The 22674-nt window shown below is 31.2% G+C and overlaps 1 protein-coding gene and 1 long non-coding RNA gene across 2 annotated transcripts; both read right to left on the bottom strand.

Annotated features, from left to right (window-relative positions):
- Nucleotides 1-2732: 2732 nt before the first annotated feature.
- On the bottom strand, nt 2733-13007 carry LOC135959122 (uncharacterized). Its single transcript, XR_010576503.1, has 2 exons — nt 12688-13007; nt 2733-3095 (listed from the first exon to the last, which is right to left on the bottom strand). It is a non-coding gene; the product is annotated as an uncharacterized LOC135959122 (long non-coding RNA).
- Nucleotides 13008-21080: 8073 nt separating this feature from the next.
- On the bottom strand, nt 21081-21835 carry LOC135957048 (uncharacterized). The gene has a single exon (XM_065507705.1). The coding sequence runs from the start codon at nt 21793-21795 to the stop codon at nt 21142-21144; it is 654 nt and encodes a 217-aa protein (XP_065363777.1). The 5' UTR covers nt 21796-21835; the 3' UTR covers nt 21081-21141.
- Nucleotides 21836-22674: the final 839 nt, after the last annotated feature.

Raw genomic sequence — 22674 nt, 5'->3', positions numbered from 1 at the left:
CACAGCTCCCATATCAGGACCACTTTCGAAAATTTACACATCTTCGATTTACAAGATTCGATACGATTTTATTTTAATATACATACAGTGTCGAAGATGACAATACTTCGCACCCCAAACACTTATTACCTGTAGCCAGATGACGGCGGCTACAGGTATCCCCTATGGACAGAGGATATACAATCTTTCTTGTTTTTTTTATTTGGAGTTAAAATATATAGATTATTTAGTGTATCAACTCGGGAGCAAGACACATACAATTGACCGTGTGAAAAATATGAATTTTCCAAATAAGCAATGATTGGTCTTGTGATTTGTAAATGGTTATAGCAAAGTCAAGACGAAATGGCAATTGGAGCCGCTTGAATTCAAATGGTCAAAGTCGTTGGAAATCATCGGCATGCGTTGAATCAGTACGTCTTCGCCTTTGAATTTGCAACCGATGATTGTTTCCTCAATTAACGCGTTTAAATTGCGGAGAAGCATTATCGGTGATCCTACCTTCAATGTTAATACATCTGGTGGCATTCCGGCTGGTTCCAATGTTCTCCGTTCATTACTGTGTCAATCGATTTGTATTTCATTGTTTCGCCAGTCAGTTTCAATTGAATTTGCTCATTGAGCTTATTGAAGGGAGCAAGAGCTTGGAAAAAGTTTGTTCATTGCGCCCACCTGTACATTCTTTTTTTTGCAAAAATTATAAGGAGTCGTAGAGCGCTGAAATTTGGTACCGATAATTATATGGACCAAACTAAGAAAAAAATTAAATTTTATCAAAATTGACCACACCTAACGCCTAACGCCCACAGCCCATACAATCCAAATAGATTTTTTCGCATAAAATTGTTTATATTCAAGCAAAAGTCTAGAAATTTGGTACATACATTTATTGATACAAATAAGGAACGCATGCCGAGTTTCAATTAAATCGGTCACGCCCACCGCCCACGAAACCCATACATAAATAAGAATTTTTTTGATATTTCGTTTATTATTCGACAAAAAAAAAATGAAGTTTTCATCCTGTTCTGAAAACTTCCGAAAACTATTTTTTCTTTTAATCGAAACAAGACAATCCCACATTTCATTTTATTAAAAAAAACAGCTTGGGGGAAAGTGGGGCAACATTTTTTTTTCGCCATGGAAAATTAAAAATAAAATAATTTTTAGAGGCTTATAAATATGGCCATATCTTCTTAACGGTTTATGATATCCCCATAATTTTTTTTTGTATTTATGGAGAAATGCTATATTTTTGACACCAACTTCTTTTTTGACACCAAAATCCCTCTGTGCGTCCCTGTGGTTACTGTAGTCATCATCCTTATTGCAATGAAATACCGCCAACTTTAAATCGATTATTTCTCCTGATCGAGCCATTCGTGAGCGATTGGCTTCTAGTCTTTCGATATGCTTTTGGGGTGTCTCTGCTCCGACGCATTTGATGAAGCCATGATTCGCGTTCTCTTTCCATTTCTGCTGCTCTAGACGATGATGCCCTTTCACGATATTCCTCAAGACATGATTCACGTTCAATTTCTGTTTCCGCTTTCGCGTTTTTAAAAATTTTCACTAAAACAAAAAAAACTAATTTTATTCTTGCAAACAATTCCAAAACCCTTGTTACTTACTAATTTGATTTAACTTATAGTTTTTTAAGTGATCAACACAAAACTACAATTAACGTAAAGCAAATCAAATGCTAAATAACAGTGACTAAATAACAAATTGTTATTTAGTCACTGATTTATTAATTTGTTATTCATGCAGCTAATATCTAAGAGTAAACCAATCTGATTATCATCGATTGAAAATATTATAGAAATTTTATAGTACAATGTCGCACCTTATTAACCGCAGCCTACTTGTTTTATTAAGCCCGGCCAATCAGCTGAATTGAAACCACAGCCAAATATCCATGGCGCTTAGGTAATGCTCTGTATTTAGTGGGAGCAAAATGGTCCTGCATATTATTAGCTGCTGAAATCTGGCCAGACCATCGCAGGAAACCTGTAAAGAATGCAACTGATTCATTTGAAGCGAGAATTGACCGCAAAACGCCCAGAATATGCGGCTGGACATGAAAACGTAATATATCATGTCAACACTCGTTCACATGTTGCAATAGCTGTTAAAAAGTATTTAGAATGAAGTGGTTGGGAAGTTTTGCCTCTGTCGCTTTATATTCCAAACATTGTCCCGCCCAACTACTGTTTGTTTCGATCTATGTAGAACACTATCTCTGGGATACTCTTCACTTTGATTCGTTCTTGGCCTCAAAAGATAAGCAGTTCTTTTGGATCGGAAATCATATATTGCCAGAAAGTTGAGAAAAGGTCACAGCTAACCATGGCCAATACTTTGAATAAATTTATATTATACAAATCTTTCAAAAAGCTAAAAATTTGATAAAAATTCCGCATTTTTAAGTCATACACCCAATAAAATTTCACTAGAACCGAAGAACCTGGTTTTTAAAATATTAAATTCAGAAAGAGCATTTTTACATCTATTCATAATATATATTTGCAAATATCTGATTGATACATAATATAACAGGTATAGTCCTGATTCGGTTGCTATTTAAAATCGAGAAAATCGGTCCATATTTTTTTTTTTCATCAACATAAGATATTGCGAAATGATGTTTAATTATGATTTTCTAATTTATATGAAATTATTATAACTGAAACTTACCACTTTGTGCATAGAAAAAAAACTAATATAAAATATTCATTGTTACGTTTTTACCTTTTAAAAACGATGATTTATTTCATTTAAATAAACTGGATTACTTTTTATTGCAAATAATAAACGTCAGTTACAGTTATAATAACTCTCTGTAAGCAACTCTAAAAATGTCTACGGCAATAATATGCCGTACAAGCCGCCAAAAACGGTTCAATTTAAATTGATACGAATCAATTTCATAACAATAATTAACTATATTAAATCAGTTGTTTATTAATTTCTTACATTCTAGACTTATAATAATTAAATATTACATATGATAATTAAAAATATAAAAAAACCTAAATATTAAACATCGACCACACGTTTCAATCCAAATTAAGAAAGCCAATTATGGAAGGTATCTGTAAATAGAAATAAGGAAATTGTTAAATTGTTTTAAACAATAATTATTACTATTATTATTATTATTATTATGCGTAACAAAGGTGAGGTTATTACTTATTATGTTTTTTATATATAAATATACGAACTTGTTCTTGTTACTGCCTGTTTAAGCGTAAATTTTAAATAAAAGTTTCATTAAAATGTTTTCAATGTGACACATTCAGCCATTTGTTGCTTATGGTTTTGCGGGTTGTATTGTCTGAATATTTTACGTTGCATTTTAGTGTTCAGGCATGTTTAACATTTTAATAATTTTCTGTTTTATTGTTTAAATGATAAATTAAGTGCCCTGAACCTGAACTTAAAAAAGGTTGAAATATATAATAAATGAATCTATTTTTATTATAAATTCATTCAATTGAAATGAGTTTCTGCAATTGTTGTTATTAATAATGTGTACAGTTGTAAAAAGCGTGTTTAATTCGATATTAAATATTTTTATTTGAATAGAATTCAATTCATTCAATGTAGAATGAATTCTTAATAAAATTAATAAAATTTTTCTTCATTCAAATTGTTTTATTTTTAATCATTTTCAAATTAAATGGAAAACAATTCACGAAAAACTGTAGGTGCTCCACAACTAATTCCATAACGAATTTACTCCTTCTAATTTGTTGTTGCGACTAATAATTTTTGTTTGTCAATTTCGAAACAACTTCTACGAAAGTATTACGGATCCAGTACCCCTTACTTGGAAAGGTTCTGGAACCAGTTCTCTATAATCAATGATTTTTGCTTGAAATTGTCGCTCTCGGAACTAGTTCTACTCCTTTTTAAGAACGGTTCTAGAACTAGCTCTTCCATCAATGGTTTTTGTTCAAAATTTATCCACCTGGAACAAGATCCTAGAATCAGTTAAGTAAATTACAGAATTTACTTCCCATTCTTGTTTCAGTGTAAATAGGCGTATCATAAAATTACCAAAAGTAGTGGGCGTGGCACCGTGTTAATGATCTTAAAATATTTTTACTCAATTTACTTTTATTTATTAGTTAATATCAAGCAACTAGTTAACTTATGTTTTACTTATGAAATATAAATAATATGACTACTAAAGATTTCGTTCATTAACCTTTTGTGACATAAAACAATAGCAAATTTCCACAAACATTTTGATTTCCACGAAAAACAACACGTAATATATAGATTTTTTTAATAAAATCTATAATTACATTTTCTTTCTTTTTATAAGATAATAAATCTAAAGCAAATTCTAAAGGGTTTAACTAAGTAATTTAATTGTATGATATCGAACTTGTCTACAAACCTGCAATAAATATTATGACTTAAGTCATACAATTTTATGGTTGGCTAAACACCTCAACTAAATGTTGATACTAAAAGTACAACAAATATTAAAAAATCAGTTGACTTGTGCTTATAATTTAGCGAAAAACTTAAATTTATACATTCAACTAAGAGCTCTAAAATCAACAGTATACGTTTATATTCGTAGTAAAAATTAAAAGTAACAAGTATCACTTGTTGATATTTAGGCTACTCATAGTCTGCTAAAATAGCCTTACAGATTTTATGAAAAAAACTATAATAGAAAAGAAAATGGGACAAAATTATTACAAGGAACTGCTCATCTTTTGAGGCCAAGAACGAATCAAGTCAATATCGGATACTCAGATCCAAAGTGAAGCTTATCCCAGAGATAGCGTTCTACATCGATCGACATAAATAGTAGTCGGATGTATCACGGTCTGGACTATAAAGCGGGTGATCCTGGGCAATTCCACGAGAATGACAACCATTACTGAAAAAACAAAAACACTTGAAACTTTCTTTTAAGATGATTTGAATAGGAGAAAACACTAAAATATTGCTATGTGAAAGTATATTTAATTTTTTAATTAATTTGGTATGTTTTAGGCTAAGATTGCGGCGAAAACTAAGCTCCCAATTAGCATGGAGTATGCAATGAAATTGACTTTGTTTTTTTGCTATTCAAATCTTTTGACTTTTTGTTGACTTTTTTTTCGAAATGGACCATTTTTCAAATCTTTTTTTTAGCTCAAACAAAAGCTTAGCTATTTTCCTTGAAGTCCCTTTTGGTCGCTTAGTGGGATATCTATCAAAATAAATATTTTGTAACTCAAGACATACAATTTTTGACTTTTTTTATTGAAAAATCTAACTTTTTTCAAAATGGGCCCTTTTTAATTTTTTTTTTACTCAAAAGTAAGCTTAGGTCCATTACTTTAAGATATTTTTGGTCGATTAGTGGGATGCGAGTGGAATATCTATCAAAATAAATGTTTTGTAACTCAAGACATAAAATTTTTTAATTTTTTTTTTGCAAAATCGAATTTTTTCCAATATGGGCCCTTTTTTATACCCTTCACCATGAGTGTCAAGGGTATATATAAGTTTGTCATTCAGTTTGTAATTTCTACATTTTTCATTTGCGACGCCACAAAGTATATATCTAAATCGTTATAGATAGCGGAGTCGATATAGCCATGTCCGTCTGTGTGTTGAAATCAACTTTCCAAATCCCCTAAATAACTTACATACACGAATGATACATCAATATCTCCGAAATTCTTCCGGCTCGGTTGCTATTTAAAATCGAGAAAATCGGTCCACAAATGGCTGAGATATAAGGAAAAAACCAGGACAACCTCGATTTTTGACCTATTTTTGACCCATATCTGGATTACTATATGGATATCTAATGATAGATATTTCAAAGACCTGTGCAACGACGTATATAAGGTCCATAGTAAGTTGGACCTACAATGGGTCAAAATCGGAAAAAAATTTTTAACCCGAATTTTTTTTTTCACCAAAATTTTTTTTCACTAAATATTAAAAAAAAATTTAAAAACTAAAAAAAAAAAATTAAAAAAAAATTTAAAAAAAAATTAAAAAACAATTTTGAAAAAACAACTGGAAAAAAATTTAAATTTTGTTTACCTAAAAATATTTAAAATTGTTAGTTTAAAGTATAATTTGGTGAAAGGTATATAAGATTCGGCACAGCCGAATTTAGCTCTCTTACTTGTTTAAATTATTTTTGCTCAAAAGAAAGCCTTTCCTTTAAGACCTATTTTGTCGCTTAGTGGGATGTGAGTGGGATATCTATTAAAATAAATAAAAAGAAAGCTTAGTTGTTTTCCTTTAAGTCCTATTTGGTCGCTTAGTGGGATGGGAGTGGGATATCTATCAAAATAAATATTTTGTAACTCAAATCATAGAATTTTTGATTTTTTTTTTTGGCAAAATCGAAAACTTTTTTTTTTAATGGGACATTTTTTAATTTTTTGCTATAAAGAAAGCTTAGGTCTATTCCATTAAGATGGTTTTGGTCGCTTAGTGGGATTGATAGATATCCCACTCGCATCCTACTAAGCGACTAAAAGGGTCTTCAAGGAAAATATCTCAGCTTTATTAAAAAAGGATCCATTTTGAAAAAAAAAAAAAGTCAACAAAGTTTTTGATTTTGCAAAAAAAGTCAAAAATTTTATGTTTTGAGTTACAAAATATTTATTTTATTTAAAACTAGTTGATCGCCCAGGCTTCGCCCGGTAGCATTTACTAATGTTAGTTCTTCAAGTTTCTCCAACCCACTCACACTAGCCTGTTCTTATTTATTTGCAAATAAAATATCTAAATTTGTACTGCATACTTTAGGGAGCTTTTTTATTACAGTTGACTGGTCTCACAAACAAAAAGAATTTCCGAGTTTTACCCGGAATTTTTGATTTTTTTTTTCTTTACAAACCATCTCCTGAAAATTTCGAATCGAATAAATCGCTCCAGCCGTTCTCACGTGATGATATTACATACATGGACCATTTCATTTTTATATATATAGAAAAAGTGCCCATTAAAAAAATATTAAAATTTTTTAATTTTTTTTTCCAAATATTTAAGAAAGAGCTATCTAAACTATTTGGGACACATTTCGCTACGAACAATATTTAATAAGTTACATAGATATGAAAAAAAACCCTTCTTGGCCAAAATGTCAAATTTTGACCCCCTCTAACTCAAAGAATTTTCAACCGATCTTGTTGGAAATTTGTGTCTAAGTTACTATCTAATAGAACTAACCTTGGTGCTGATCGGATGATATCGATTTCAAAATTTGGTTCACTTGACATGAAATCCCCCATATATATTATTTCCACGTTTAACTGTGAATAGCCTAAAGGTGTCAAAAACTTAATTTTAACAATCAGCTATTATTTATTTCATAAATCCGCAAAAATCATCCAAACGTTTAGCACAAAAACAAAAGCGTTTAAAACAATAAATAAACACACAAAAGGTAAATGAACTTTGTAATGTAACTAATTTAATATTAAAATAGAATCAGACCATCATAATACAATATAAATAACAAATGAATTTTAAATTATTTTTAACTTATTTTATTGTATATCGATTATTTTATTATTAAACCAAGTGTTTATTTAGAATTTCCGCATATTTGAGAAATAAAGAACTACAAAATTATAAACAAATTTGACATCACTTTTAACTGGTTTTGGATTTATTATTAAGTATGTTTTGTTTTGGTTTATTTTATAACTTTTAATTTATTTATTTACTTGATTCTTGATTCTTTTTATAATTTATGTTAAACAGTTTTTTTTTCTACCATTTCGTTATTATTCTCAATAAAGAATACAAAAATCATCCAGTATAATTGATTGTTAGTTATTTCAAATACTCTTCCGTATTAAACAGCTTGAACCATGGTTTGCACGTTGTTTTTTGCGATTTAAATTTTGTGTTAAGTTAAGCTAAAGTTCAGCTTGAATGGTATGAAAAAGTGTATAAAATACAAGATGTTGAGATAGTTGAAATGTTTATCTATCTATCTCTGTAGCAAAATACATGCATATTTTTTATTTATACCTTGACTGTGGTCAAGGTCATGGAGATCTGATTTTTTTTTTCACTAAAATGTATGGTAAACAGTATTTCTAGTTATTTTTTTTTTTAATTTTAAGATTTATTAGTTTAATTAAACATTAAATAGATGGGATTTGTAAATGGAATAACAGAGCGTATGGTTGTAATTTTGTTTAAAGAAGAATTTAAAATAACATAAAGGAAATGAAAAGTTTTCGAACAAAGTTGATGAACTCAAATAAGAGTTACAAAATTCGATTCTATTTCAATAAAATATTTGTTGTGTACATACTTCCTTATTCTATAAATTCTATGTATTAAAAGGGCGTTCCCATGACTGTTGTTATGTTTTTTGTTCATCATTTTGTATTTTTAATACAAATAAACATATTTATGACGAAATAATTTTGTAAGAATAGTTTTTTTTGTTAGTAAATAATTATCTATCAAGTTCTAATTAAATTTGTATAGAAATTCTGTACTAGTTTAACACATTTGCTATGAAGAAGCCATAGAAACAGCATTGGAAAATATTCTTAGATGTTAAAGATAACAAATTTTTTTGTAATAAAGAGTATACCAATAATCACTCAAGATATTTTCCCATAATCTTGACAAAAAAAACAATAATAATTCAAAATACTAATTTTAGTTATATGTTGAGACCTAGGATTTTTGTTTCAAATTGTTACCTTGGGAATGATTTCTATGGAAATCTTCGAACGGCTCTTTAATCAATATTTTCGGATATTCGGAGCTCTAAATAACTAGCATCCGTTCTTAACAACTAGTTCTTCCATCAATGTTTTTCGTTTGAAAATTTCACAATAGGTACTTTTTAAAACATCTTTCATAAAAGTATCAAAAAATATTTTTTGTAATAGTGAATATTTTTAATTTTGTTCCCTTTTGTCAGAATATAATTAATTATGTTGTTTGTTTTTCAGTTAATTTATATAAATAAAACTATACAAGTAAAATACAAAAAAAAAAATATTTTAAATTTTGGGCTACATATGGAATATTTGGAAAAGTTATATTCACAAAAGTACCAAAAGATTACTTTTCCTAAATTCATGTTTTTCCCAACTTTAACAAAAAGTAACAAAAGGGCACTTTTATCTATATGATACTTCATCAAAGTAACATCGACTCTACTTGATTGTTCGCACGTAGTGAACTACCACGTAAACCAACAAACCAACAAAAAGGTAATTTTTAACGTACAAAATATATTGTCCCAACACCCACCTTAAAGTATACCAATCTGCCCAGTATCACTTTCTGAGTCGATTAAGCGATGTCCGTCCGTCTGCAATTTCAAAGATAATTCGACAAAATTCGGTACAAATTTTTATATTGCCCCAAGAACGAAGCCTGTTGAATTTGGTTAGAATCGGTCCATTATTTCTCCTAGTCCCCATACGATTGCCATATCTGAAATCTCTTATTTGTACAGATATGCAACCCAAATTCATCAGAAATAAGTTTTATATAAGCCGAACCAAATTTTGTGATGATCGGTCCACAATTAGTCATAGCTGCCCTATAGGCCCACTTCCGAAAATCACTTTAACAGCATAAATCTCTTAAAAATTTTGGTATTCAAATAAAATTCAATACAAATAAATTATATATATATGGGGGATTTCATGTCAAGTGAACCAACTTTTGAAATCGATGTCTTCCGATAGGGATGAAATTTGCACCAAGGTTAGTTCTATTGGATAGTGGTTCAGACATCAACAAGATCGGTCGTGAACTCTCTGAGTTAGAGGGCGTCAAAATTTGACAAAATTTAAAAAAAAAGTCAAACAAAATTTTGATTTAGAAAAAAAACAAAAATTGTATATCTTGAGTTACAAAACATTTATTTTGACATATATCCCACTCGCATCCCACTAAGCGATCAAATAGGTCTTTAAGGAAAATAACTAAGCTTTTATTTGAGCAAAAAAAAAATAAACAAGAAAGTATGGTCGGCCAAGCCAGACCATACAATACCCTACATTAAGTAAAGAGCAAAAACATTTTTCATTTAAAATTTCAATAATTTATATTTTTGAGTGATTTTCGGAAGTGGGCCTTATATGGGAGCTATGACCAATTATGGACCGATCACCATGAAATTATGTCGTGTGATTAATGTTTATATTAAAGTTAACTATGTTGAATTTTGTGTGTATACCAACATTTTTAAGAAGAATAGACCTAAGCTTTCTTTTGAGTAAAAGAATTTTAAAAAATTCCAATTTTGGAAAAAGTTAGATTTTGCAAAAAAAGTCAAAAATTGCATGTCTTGAGTTACAAAATATTTATTTTGATAGATATCCCACTTTTGAAAAAAAAGTCAACAAAATTTTTGATTTTGCAAAAAAAGTCTAAAATTTTATGTTTTGAGTTACAAAACATTTATTTTGATAGATATCGAACTCGCATCCCACTAAGCGATCAAATAGATCTTCATGGAAAATATCTAAGCGTTATTTTAAGAACAAAAAAGGGCCCATTAAAAAAAATGTCATAAAACTTTTGATTTCGGAAAAAAATTATTATAATATGTCAAATTTTTATCCCCTCTAACTCTGAGAGTTCTAACCTTGGTGCAAATTTCTTCCCGATCGGAAGACATCGATTTCAAAAGTTGGTTCACTTGACATTAAATCCCCCATATACAAAAGTCATGTCACAAAATTTTATAACGATCGGTCCATAATTAGTCATAGCTCCCATATAATGCATACATAGGAGCAAACATTTAAGCGTATTTTTTGTAGATCTTCTCAAGGACTCTCATTCGGATAATAAATGGATTTTTAACGATTTTTTTAAAAAATGAGAGAATTTGAGAGGCCATCTACTGGCCGCCATTCCGCCTATGAAGCCGATTTTGTGATTTTGGTTACAATATCTCCAATATTTCCCGAGATACCGAATTACTTCCAAAAAAAAACATTTCTAAACTACTGTGCATTGGTGGATATTTGTAAGATTTTCTAGCTACAAATTTATTTTACGTTTTTGCTAACAGTTGCTACAGTTACCTCTAAAATACCCTTTCTGGTCAACTACCATTTACCGTTACCAATAGTCTATAAATAATTTAAAACAAGTAAGAAAGTATGGTCGGTCAAGCCCGACCATATAAAACCCTACACTAAGTAAAAGAGCAAAAACAATTTTCTTTTAAAATTTCAATAATTTATATTTTTGAGTGATTTTCGGAAGAGGGCCTTATATGGGAGCCATGACCAATTATGGACCGATCACCATGAAATTAGGTAGTGTGATTTATGTCTATATTAAAGTTAACTATGTTGAATTTTGTGTGTGTACCAACATTTTTAACCGATTTATGCACGTTAAAGTGAATTTCGGAAGCGGGTCTATATGGGAGCTATGACTAATTATGGACTGATCATAACAAAATTTGGTGACATGAATTTTGTATATATAAAACTTATTTGGAGCGGAATTTGTGGAGATACATATATAAATTAAGCATTTATGACCGATAAAGTCCAATTTCGGAAGGACATTTGTATAGGGGCTAAGTGAAATAATGGACCGATTTCAGTCAGTTTCAATAGGCATGGTACTTAGACCGAAAAAATAATGTGTACCAAAATTTGATCAAAATATCTTCAAAATTGTGACATGTACTCTGCGCACAAGGTTTACATGGACAGCCAGCCGACCAGCCAGCCAGACAGACGGACGGACGTCGTTTAATCGACTCAGAAAGTGATTCTAAGTCGATCGGTATACTTTAAGGTGGGTGTTAGACTAATATTTTTGGACGTTACAAACATCTGCACAAACGCATTATACCCTCCCTACTATGGTGGTGTAGGGTATAAATATAAAAATAAAAATTTAATTATAATTGAGTTTACTGAAATCTACAGAATTTAAAATATAATAGAACCTTATTATTAAATTTTATTAATAATTTAAATCTGGATGAAATTGCCGTTATCTAATGATAACTGTTACTGCTACAGAAATAATCCAAATTAGCGTTACCGTTACCTTTTAACCATTTTGAATCTGTAGTCCACCTTGATTATTTTACGATTTGAAACACTCCTATTGTACATCGATTCTCTAAGTTCCATTATATTTTTTTTTTGAGTTTGAGCTATAAATCACTACATATTATGATTTAAGTTAACATCACTGCTACATTTAGCTCATCTATAAATATTTATTTATATCTTTGATTTCATAATAAAGGCCAAATAAATATGATATCACCAAATAATTCTTTAAATCATTAGAATATTATTTAACAAATACCAGTACAAAAAACTAAATATTTACGCATTTCAATTTAAATGTTTATTTGTTATAGAAACGCCATAAAAAACTTGAATAATATTTACAACGTATTTCCGTTTCTGTTGCGTACTATTTATTTAGCACAATGAAAATGTAACGGTTTTAACATTTTTCTTTATAATTTTATTTAATTATATGTGAACTTAAATTCAAAACAGTAAAATGTGGAACAACTAGTTTTTTTAATTCAGTTTTTATTACACACAATAAAAATACTGTATTAACAATTAACACTTTAACACTACTAATCCCCGGATAAACATGTGAAGTTCAAGTTCAGTAACATGTTTTTAGGTTAAATTTTTAAATTACTTTAAATCATTTCAAACCCACCTTTGCCACCATATCCTCATCGGGATCTTCATGTTGATAATGCGGAGAATCATAAAAGGTTGAAAGAAACATTTTGAGTTTTTTTTTTATTTAAAATAGTTTTAGAATGTTTTTGTTTATTCAATTTTGTAATTTAGTTTTTAGTTACACACTAAAATTATTTGCACAATTATGGCGTAAATGGTCATGTTTAGAACTTTGTGTTAGGTTATTGTTTCGAAATATTATTTATTTTGTTTCACAAAAATTTTAAAATTCTGTTTTTATGTTTTATTAGTTAGCGTCGTCTAATCTTTACGAATACGTTCACGTTCAGTGAGCAACGTCAGAACAATGACTAACTTTGAAACCGTGTTTAGGACTGAAATTAAACAGCAGTCAGAGCTTCAGAAAAAAAAATAAAATAAAAACACATAACGATGAAAATCAAAACAAAATGCTTTATATTGTTTTTTCGAATGTGTGTGAGTGTGTGTGAATTAAACTTCACTCAAATATTAAATTCAAGTTTAAATTAGTTTTATTCTGAGTTGGAATTTTTTTTTATTCAACAAATTGTTATTTTTCTACAGCAAAAGAATAATAGTAAACACAGAGGTTTAGAAGAACAGAGATGATGATAAAAATAGCGGTGCTATAATAAATTTAATTACATAAAACTAGAGTCATAGAGAAACACACATAGAGCGGAAACTAAAAAAAACTCAAGCAATTAAATCACACATACGAATGTGTTTTTTGTTTTCACATAGTTTATTTTACTAATACATTTTCAGCATTTAGGCTTTTGACAACTGTGTTAGGTCTTTGACAGGAGAATTTCCGATCTATGTGTATTTATCTATTACTAGAGTTATATAAATGCTGCTTTTTATAGAGACGGTTAACTTTACATCTAAATAAAGCAGAGAAAGACGTTTTTAGTATCCATCCAATTGGCTTTATTAATTTCTTAATATTATTTCGGTCAAGAGGCCGTGCGGCTAGCACTTACATGGAGTAACTTGGAGTTCCAATTTTCAAACACCTGTAAGTATCCTGTGGATAAGTATCTACCTACTTCCCCGTACATAATATAAAATAATAAATTTAATAATAACACCATTTAAATCATAATGATTAAATTACCATCTAGTAATTCTCATTTAGTTTATAATAATTTGTATACAAGTAACGAAAGTTTACAACCATGGTAGGCGTTTATATTGTTGAGGTTACGATGATTTTCGTCAAACAACCCGAATATGAACAAAAGAGCGAAATAGAGCGTAAAAATACACACAATTCATTCAGTTTCTTGATGTTGTTGTGGATATTTTATTTTTTACCCAAAAGAGCACACAAATTAAATGCCTCTTTTTGCATACAACTGGTTTACACACTGAATGGGCGGTTCATACGACACAGAATTTGCCAACCACTTTGATATTAATTTATCAAAGTAGACTGACATAAATCGGTCAACCTATTTTTTCCTTTTCGGGACACGAACATAGTTCGAGTACCGATAATACATTTTACCAGTGACTTCGGTCGACTGTACAATACAGGGGCTTCGGCCCACTATTCAATACAGTGACTTCGGTCAACTGTTCAATACAGAGACTTCGGTCGACTGTTCCATACAGAGGCTTCGGCCGACTGTTCAATACAGGGGCTTCGGTCGACTGTTCAAGACAGAGGCTTCGGGCGGCTGTTCAATACAGGGGCTTCGGTCGACTGTTCAAGACAGAGGCTTCGGCCGACTGTTCAAGACAGAGGCTTCGGCCAACTGTTTAATACAGGGATTTCGGTCGACTGTTCAATACAGGAGCTTTGGCTAACTGTCCCCCTACTTAAGTGCATTTACGTGTATTATAGACTAAGTATCTAAAATACTATAGTTTTAGTTATCACCCTGTACCAACGAAAACATCACCAGAAGCGTCTACATCCGAAAGTAGAATCATCACCAGAAACCCGTAGTTACCGCTTGTGACAAACTGCCCAGTTAGTGAGTCATATTAATACATCGTACCACCGACGACTATTGAAATCCCGAAAAATCCGAAATACACATCACCACAACCGGCTACATCCAAACGTAAATCATCACCGGAAATCCGACAACATCCGAATGTATTACCGAAGCTGTTCGTAATTCGTTATATATAAACAGTTATTATATATTAACTGTATTAAATATTAAACAATAAAGAAAGATATTATCGACCCCAGAAAGGGTAAATCAATTGTCTTATCACTTAAGGTTTGTTGATCCGTAAGTCTACCCTGGACTCGACTGAACTACCTCAGCCGACGACAAAACCACGTTATACACCCTTCATTGGAAAATTTTGTTCAGTGATGAAGCACAATTTTGGTTAAATGGCTATTTCAATAAACAGAATTGCCTCCTCAAGCCATTGCACTATAGTTCAAAGTATCACTTTTTCCGTGCGAAATTAAAATTTCGAAGTTGTTATTATTCATTATTTTTTGTTGTCAACATGTTATTAAAACTCCAATGCAATCAAATTCGCAATTGGTTTTTGTAAAATACAGAATACTGCTTCACAGCTCGCCTTCAAAGTCAAAGTTTCGATACATTTTTAAAAACTTGTGAATATTATCAATATTATATTGTAAATTTTAACCGTTAATTGCGGAAAGTGTGTAAGTAATTTAAATAATTTTTAAAATGGAAAACAACGAGAGGTCTAATTGCTTAATTCTTCTTTCCCAAATATTTGGAAACTATTTCCCTTTATATTAAAAATAACTTTTTTAAACATAACCTTAAAGTAATTTCTTTTGATTACAAAACTTTAACTTTAAAGAAGCTTTTAAAAAAATGTTAACGTTTGTTAAACTTGAAATACAAAGAAATAAATATATTGAAATGTTGTGAATTCACTTCACTTTATTTCATACTGCGCATTTTTGCGCTTTCTGAGTAATTTCAATTTTTCTAGGTTACTGTGCTATAAAAAAATGAACTTTTTGAAATTTGGCTAAAAGAACGCCCAAAAGACACAATGTTATTCCTAAGGATTGTAAGAAATTATTGGATGAAAAAGTCCGCCATTTTGTCTACAATTACTTAAAAGTAAAATGTCAAAAATGCAGAAGAAAGGAATATAATTTTCGAAATGAAAACACTATATGGATTAATGGTGATATATGCTTTCAGATTTATATCTTTGGTTACCAATGACATCCACAGTACACAAGGTATTAATACATTCGAAGCAGATGATAGAAAACAAAGACGAAGAAATAGCATCGTTTTAAAAATTGAACATACCCACGTTATCCTACTATGGGGGCCCCTGGCCGCACCCTTGGTCGGCCCATGTGGTCAAAATTCAAACTCGACAACACTTCTTCTTTGCGCATGTCAAATTTCATTCAAATCTAACTAAGGATTTAGAAATTACAGATTTATTTCCCTCTTTTTTAACAAATATTTTGAATCAAATGTGTTTACAAAATGAATTACTGATTCAACTAATTTGACTGAAAAGAAATAAATTTTTTCTAATCAAAAGCAATGAATTTACTTTAGTTTACTCCTGATGGGTTAATGGTCGACAAAGGGTTAATTTTTTCTTAAATTTGTTGAAAATATAAGTATTTCTACCTATTGTCCAATTTTGGTATCAAACAGTAGAATACTTTAATAGTTATTAATTTCGCACGGAAAAAGTGATACTTTGAACTATAGTGCATTGTCGAAACACAATTACTCACATTTTGGTGAGTAATTGTGTGGTAGTCACATTGCGGTGGAATCATATTCATTCAGTTATAGACCAAATCTGGCGATTGGGGCAACAAGGCAAAACATGAATGGTTCCTTTAAACGAACGACAAATCATGTAGCTTCATCTGTACACAGAGAAGACAGATTCGTGATAGCAAACGAATTTGTTGTGAATCGAATGATTCTACTTTAGTGATCGAATTTTACCGTTGTGGCTACAAAACTCTAGAAGGGGTAACAAAAGTTTGGTTGCTTCAACCGAAATTCTTCATTATCATTTAATTGGCAACAAATTCGGTTGCTATTACGAATCTGTTTTCTCTGTGTATCTATGGGTGGTTTAAATATATTGTGGAATCAGAAGCTCTTGATGTTCTGGGCATAAGAATGCAATGTGATGTCAGCTGGTCTAAACAATTTTTTCAAGTGTCGAAAGAAGCATTCAAATGTCTCGGTTTTTTGAAACGGTGTAGGAATTACTTCACTTTATCTGATCTCCTTACTATTTCCTATATCCGGCCGAAAATGGAATACAACTCACATATATGGGCCGGTACTTCAAAGTCAATTTTAGAGCTTCTCGACAGCGTACAGGAGAGGGCGATGGTGATTATTGGTGACAGTAGGGTATCCAACTCTATTGATTCGCTGGAGCTGTGTTTCACTGTTTTATCGGTACTACAATGGAATGTGTTCTGATGAAATTTGGGAACTTGTACCTTATAACCGCCGATTTGTTTACGTTTTTTATCAAGAATACATCCCTTTGTGATCGATTGGACAATGGACCGCACAACACACTACAGGGAAAGTTCGATCTTTAGCCATATGTAGAACAAACTTCCTGAAGTCTTTCCTGTCACTTTCACTGTAGAAAAGTTTAAATCGAATGTCCATAACCTATTTTCTTAGTTCCAATAAAACAATTGCCAGTTCAGATCACATCCACGTTAGATGACCATGCCTCAAATCGATCGTGAAGATTGTCAAATGTTGCATGAGATGTGTCGCACGTATCGCGTCCTGTTGAAACCACATGTCGTTGATGATGTCCATGTCAGACAATTCAGGCGAAATGAAGTTGATAATCATCGAATCGCCATCTACGCCACCAAACAGTGACTTTTTCAGGATGCATTGGATCTATTGTAAATTGGTTTCGTCCCAAATTCGATAATATTGTTTGTTGACGTGCCCATTCATCCAGTAATGGGCATCACCGTAAAATGGTCGAAATGCGCTGATCATTGCCCGAACAGAACACCCATTTGGATAAAAAAAATTTATCATTTGCACGTATTGTTTAACGCTATATCCGCCCATGGTGGTTTGACAAAACAAAATTAATAAATGACTTTTTGATATTGAATCAGAAACTGATCTTAATAAATTTGCTAAAATTTTGTTCCCAACTCAATTTCTCTTTCTTACCATTATCAACATGCCACATTAGTACTCTAGTCTTTGTTGTGGCTTTTTGTATAACGAACTGGTTTTCTCAGAATAATAACAACAACTCTCTCTACCAATTTGTTAAAGCCAAGAAAATGTAGCTGCTTGATATTTTAACTCAAGCTGAAAAATCAACTCAGAACTTTTTTTAAGCCGGTGGTGGTAATAAACTCCCATCGCAACTAGTATCTATGTATAAAAATAGTAAGAAAACTAGTATTAAGTAAATATTTATATGAATTTCTGCTAAAGTTTGAGTACTACTTTAGTTGCACAATTAAAACACAATTGACTTAAAGAATATTTTTTTTTTAAAACAACCATAAGATTCTCTATTGAGATTTTACAGTTAGAGTTTACGGTCAAGGTTAAATGTTACTTGTATTTTAATTTAATTTATTTTTTTTAAGATTTATATACAATTTGTTTAAGCAAATATTTAATACTAGTTAATATTTGTTTTAATTTAGAACAACCTTGACAAAATTTTTGGCAGTTAGATTTTATGGCCTTTAAAATTTTGTTGCCAAATTTGAATTTTTATAAATTTAAAAGTACAATATGTATTTTAAATATTGGTAAATAATTATAGTGTTTGAATTCGTAGTTTTGTAAGCCATAGCTTAAGAATATTTAATTAAATTCTAATAAGCGTTAAAAATAATTGAACATGACATTTTAATTGGTTATTAAGCTAAATAAGAATTACATTTTTGTATTTAATTTATAATAATTTTGACTTGAAAACAAATTCAAGTTTAATTTTAAGCCGAGACCTTAAATAATTTTGTTATTAAGTTTTGAAGTTGGGAGTGTTTTAAATACACAATTATTTAAATGGATATTAGGTTAATACTTCTGTTTTTGGAAGTGGGCCTAATATAACAGCTATGACCAATTATGGACCAATCACCATGTCGTGTGATTTATGTCTATATTAAAGTTAACTATGTTGAATTATGTGTGTTTACCAACATTTTTAAGCGATTTATGCACGTTAAAGTGATTTTCGGAAGCGGATATATATGGGAGCTATGACTAATTATGGACCGATCGTAACAAAATTTGGTGACATGAATTTTGTGTATATAAAACTTATTTGGAGCGGAATTTGTGTAGATACCTATATAAATTAACAATTTACGAGCGATAAAGTCTAATTTCGGGAGGACATTTGTATGGGGGCTAGGTGAAATAATGGACCGATTTCAGCCAGTTTCAATAGGCTTGGTTATTGCGACGAAAAAATAATATGTACCAAATTTGATCGAAATATCTTCAAAATTGCGACCTGTACTCTACGCACAAGGTTTACATGGACAGCCAGCCAGCCGACCAGACGGACGGACGGACGGACATCGTTTAATCGACTCAGAAAGTGATTCTAAGTCGATCTTTATGGTGGGTGTAAGACTAATATTTTTGGGCGTTACAAACATCTGCACAAACGCATTATACCCTCCCCACTATGGTGGTGTAGGGTATAAACATTTTTATTCGAAAGATCAATACATGAAATTAGCATTTGAAAATCATTTCGGGCATATGGTCACCGCGGCTCTAGACGTCCAATTTTGTTCCACTTTTTTACATCCTAAGTAATCTAGTCTGAAGTCATTTGTCACTTTAGTGTCTCCAAGTAGTCTAGAAAGTGGTTCTTTTATCAAACCAGAAATAAGCAGGTCCCAGCGGACCTTTACACACGTTCCCGTACTAAATAAATAGAAACTAAACGATTGGTCGGATTTTTTTTTAAACGACTCTAGATAAACATGTAGGGGTGAGGTATACTTCCCTTGAACCATCAAGGAGTAATTTCAGCTTAAAAATGAAAAAAGTCCCTGGGACCTTTCGGACCCATCGGAGGGCTAAGTTCTCATTAAAAAAATAACCGTAATATAGGTCCTATTTTTATTTTTTTCTTGTTTGGAACGCACGTATTTAAAGCTGTTTGTACTTTAAAAAACTAAAGAATAATTTTCTTTAAAAAAACCTGTATTGGCTTTGACATTTACTCAACGTTTAAAAAAACATGGTTGGGCAACAACTTGTAAAATAAAATTGTTTCAAATCACAATTAAAGTATGAAGGCAATTATCTTTCAAGTAATTAAATTTGTGTGCACTGAAAAAATGTTCTACTAATTGAGATATTTCGTAAAAGTTGTACAAAGTAAATACAGTTGCGAACAAGATAATAGCAGTACCACGAAATTTTGAAATATTTTAACTTTTTTCACAGTGTACTGTGTTTGACATACAGAAGAGAGTGGACGTCGAATATATTGACTACAGCCTGAACTTCCAAATAAAACAAGTTTGGACCCGCCAGTTCATAAAATATTGAGATATTTGCTTGCAAACCAGTCGGCATTCAGCGTACTCCGAACGAGTACCACTATATATTTTTTTTAATAGTGGCTTTTTCCTTGGACTTCGTTCTGTGAAGTTTGCATCTAGAAATCATCTCCTTACTGTCATATCAATAACTTCTAAATTTCATTCGGTTTTTATTAGCTTGACAGATTAAATGGATTGCATTTGATGATTCTGACGATATTTCGATCGTCCTGAGGTGCAGTTTTCCGTTTGCAGTCCCCATTTTTTATTTTTTTCTTTCTATTCAATAGCGTTTGATATAAAGTTGAATATGTGGAAAAGATTTTCCTTATTTTTATAACTTTAAAATTAATTTTCCCTAAGCAATGGTGCAATGTATTGCGCGACCCACTAAAACAGGAATTATATAAAAAAGAACTATTTTTAATGTTAAATATACAATAAATTCAGCATATTTAACTAAATTGTACTTTAATCTTAAAAAATATTTGACTTCTTTAAGAAAAAAAATAAAAAAATTAATTTAATAATCCGGCACTACTATTTCAATGTTAATTAAAAAATACATATTGTCATATATAAGAGCCTTTATTTCCGAAGTTACCATTGTTTTCACAAAAAGATTACATCACAAAAAATTTACAGGCTTGACCGATTATGGGTATAAACAAAATTTTAAGTTTAACATTTTTAAAGACGTTGTACGCTGTTTCAAAAAAATTTCCTAGTGGTACTGCTATTTTCTTGTTCGTAACTGTAATTAAAGCAAATTGAAAGAAAAAAAAAACAACTCTCAAAAATAATTTCATTAGAACACAACCAACAATTTAAAACAAAATGTAGAACACTAATCACAATTTCAACAAATCACAGTATAAAATTTATTTTCAATAAACAACACAACATTCCATTTTCCTTTTAAGCTTTAGCAATGCAAACATTAATATTGGCTTGAATAACGTCCAACTCTTCGACGGCAACATCGGCCGCACTATGGGTGCAGGTATCAGCCTCAACCATAACTGCTGGGATACGTTCGTTAGTACTTTGTTTAATGGTGTTAATGGATTTGCGGGCATTGTTCAGGTACAAAGTAGCCTTAATGGTTAAGCGGGCATAGCAAGAGTTCTTCAACACAGGGTTTTTATAGTTCTGACATTTCTGGTAGGTGCGTACGACATCATAACCATCGAACACCAATTGTTGGGTGGCAGCACTGATGTCAGTCATAATTTCCGCAGAGGTCTTGGCGGCTACAGTTCCACAAACAGTCATATCCTTGTGCATGGCATCAACGGTGGCCACGACATTTTCGTCTTCAGCCGCTACACACACATCGTTTTCTTCACGCAACTCTTCAATACTCTCAACAGCAGCCTCAACCTGTTGCAAAGGATCCAAAACAATTTCCTCAACTTGATGTTGCAGAGCCACAGCTGCCTCCTTGGCAATTTGTCCCATTTCGGCTATAACATCATCGACCATGCCCTCATAGTTGATGGGAGGTTGGGGAATGGTGCCGGCATTGGCGGCCACCAGGCACAAGGCGAAAATTACAAAAGCTGCTTTCATTTTGTTTGTTCAGTTTGGTTGTTTAGAATATTGCTAAAAATTTAGCACTGTTCTAATTTATGAAATTACCTTGGCTTTTATACTTCGAATATTTATTGATAAGTTTTCTATTACTTTCGCTTCGCAGTTTTGCGTAAATCGCCCTAGATTTGGTGGTCATTTATTGTGATTAGTTAAGGTATGATTATCCGATATTGATAAGAAATCTACTTAAAATCTTTTTTGTTTATATTTATAAAGTGTGCTGAAGAAGTGGATTTATAATGCCGATGATATTTAACCCTTTCGGGCTTACTGGGATAATACGTCCCAGCAATTTTCAAATTTTAGTATTTTCTTTATTTTCAATGCAATTACTTATCTAAATAACCCCTAAACCATGTTTAAGAGTTCATTATAATATTTTATTTAAAAAAGTAATGTTACATGTTAGCGTATTCATGCAACTTGACAATGAATTTCTCAACATTGCACTATGGCCGAAAAACACCAAGTAAGAGGCAAAAACTATTTCCCGACAAGCTAGACTCACCAAATTTGGTATGCAGTCTTCTACTGTCAAAATATTCGATTTGAGTAAAAATGAGCGGTCCACGTCCCCTTTATTTGTAATGGGCCGCCCATAAGGGGGATTTTCAAAAAAATTAAAGCTTACTCTCTAAAACTCTCTTTCCAATATTTTGGCAATTGAACTCCATACAATTTTTTTAAAAATATGATGTTGAAAAACTTAATTTTTGCCGCAATATTTGGAAATTCGGCCATAGTGCATTGTTGAAATTTGAGCAGTTTGGAAGACAGCCGCACATTGATATAGAAACAAAAAATAGAGGGAAATTAATCAGTAACTTCTAAACGCTTAGTCCGATTTTAAAGAAA

The sequence above is a fragment of the Calliphora vicina genome, chromosome 4, assembly GCF_958450345.1.
Source record: "Calliphora vicina chromosome 4, idCalVici1.1, whole genome shotgun sequence".
In the NCBI taxonomy this organism is placed as follows: domain Eukaryota; kingdom Metazoa; phylum Arthropoda; class Insecta; order Diptera; family Calliphoridae; genus Calliphora; species Calliphora vicina.
Note: the sequence above shows the minus strand (reverse complement) of the source record. Positions and strands in the feature narration are given on the sequence as shown.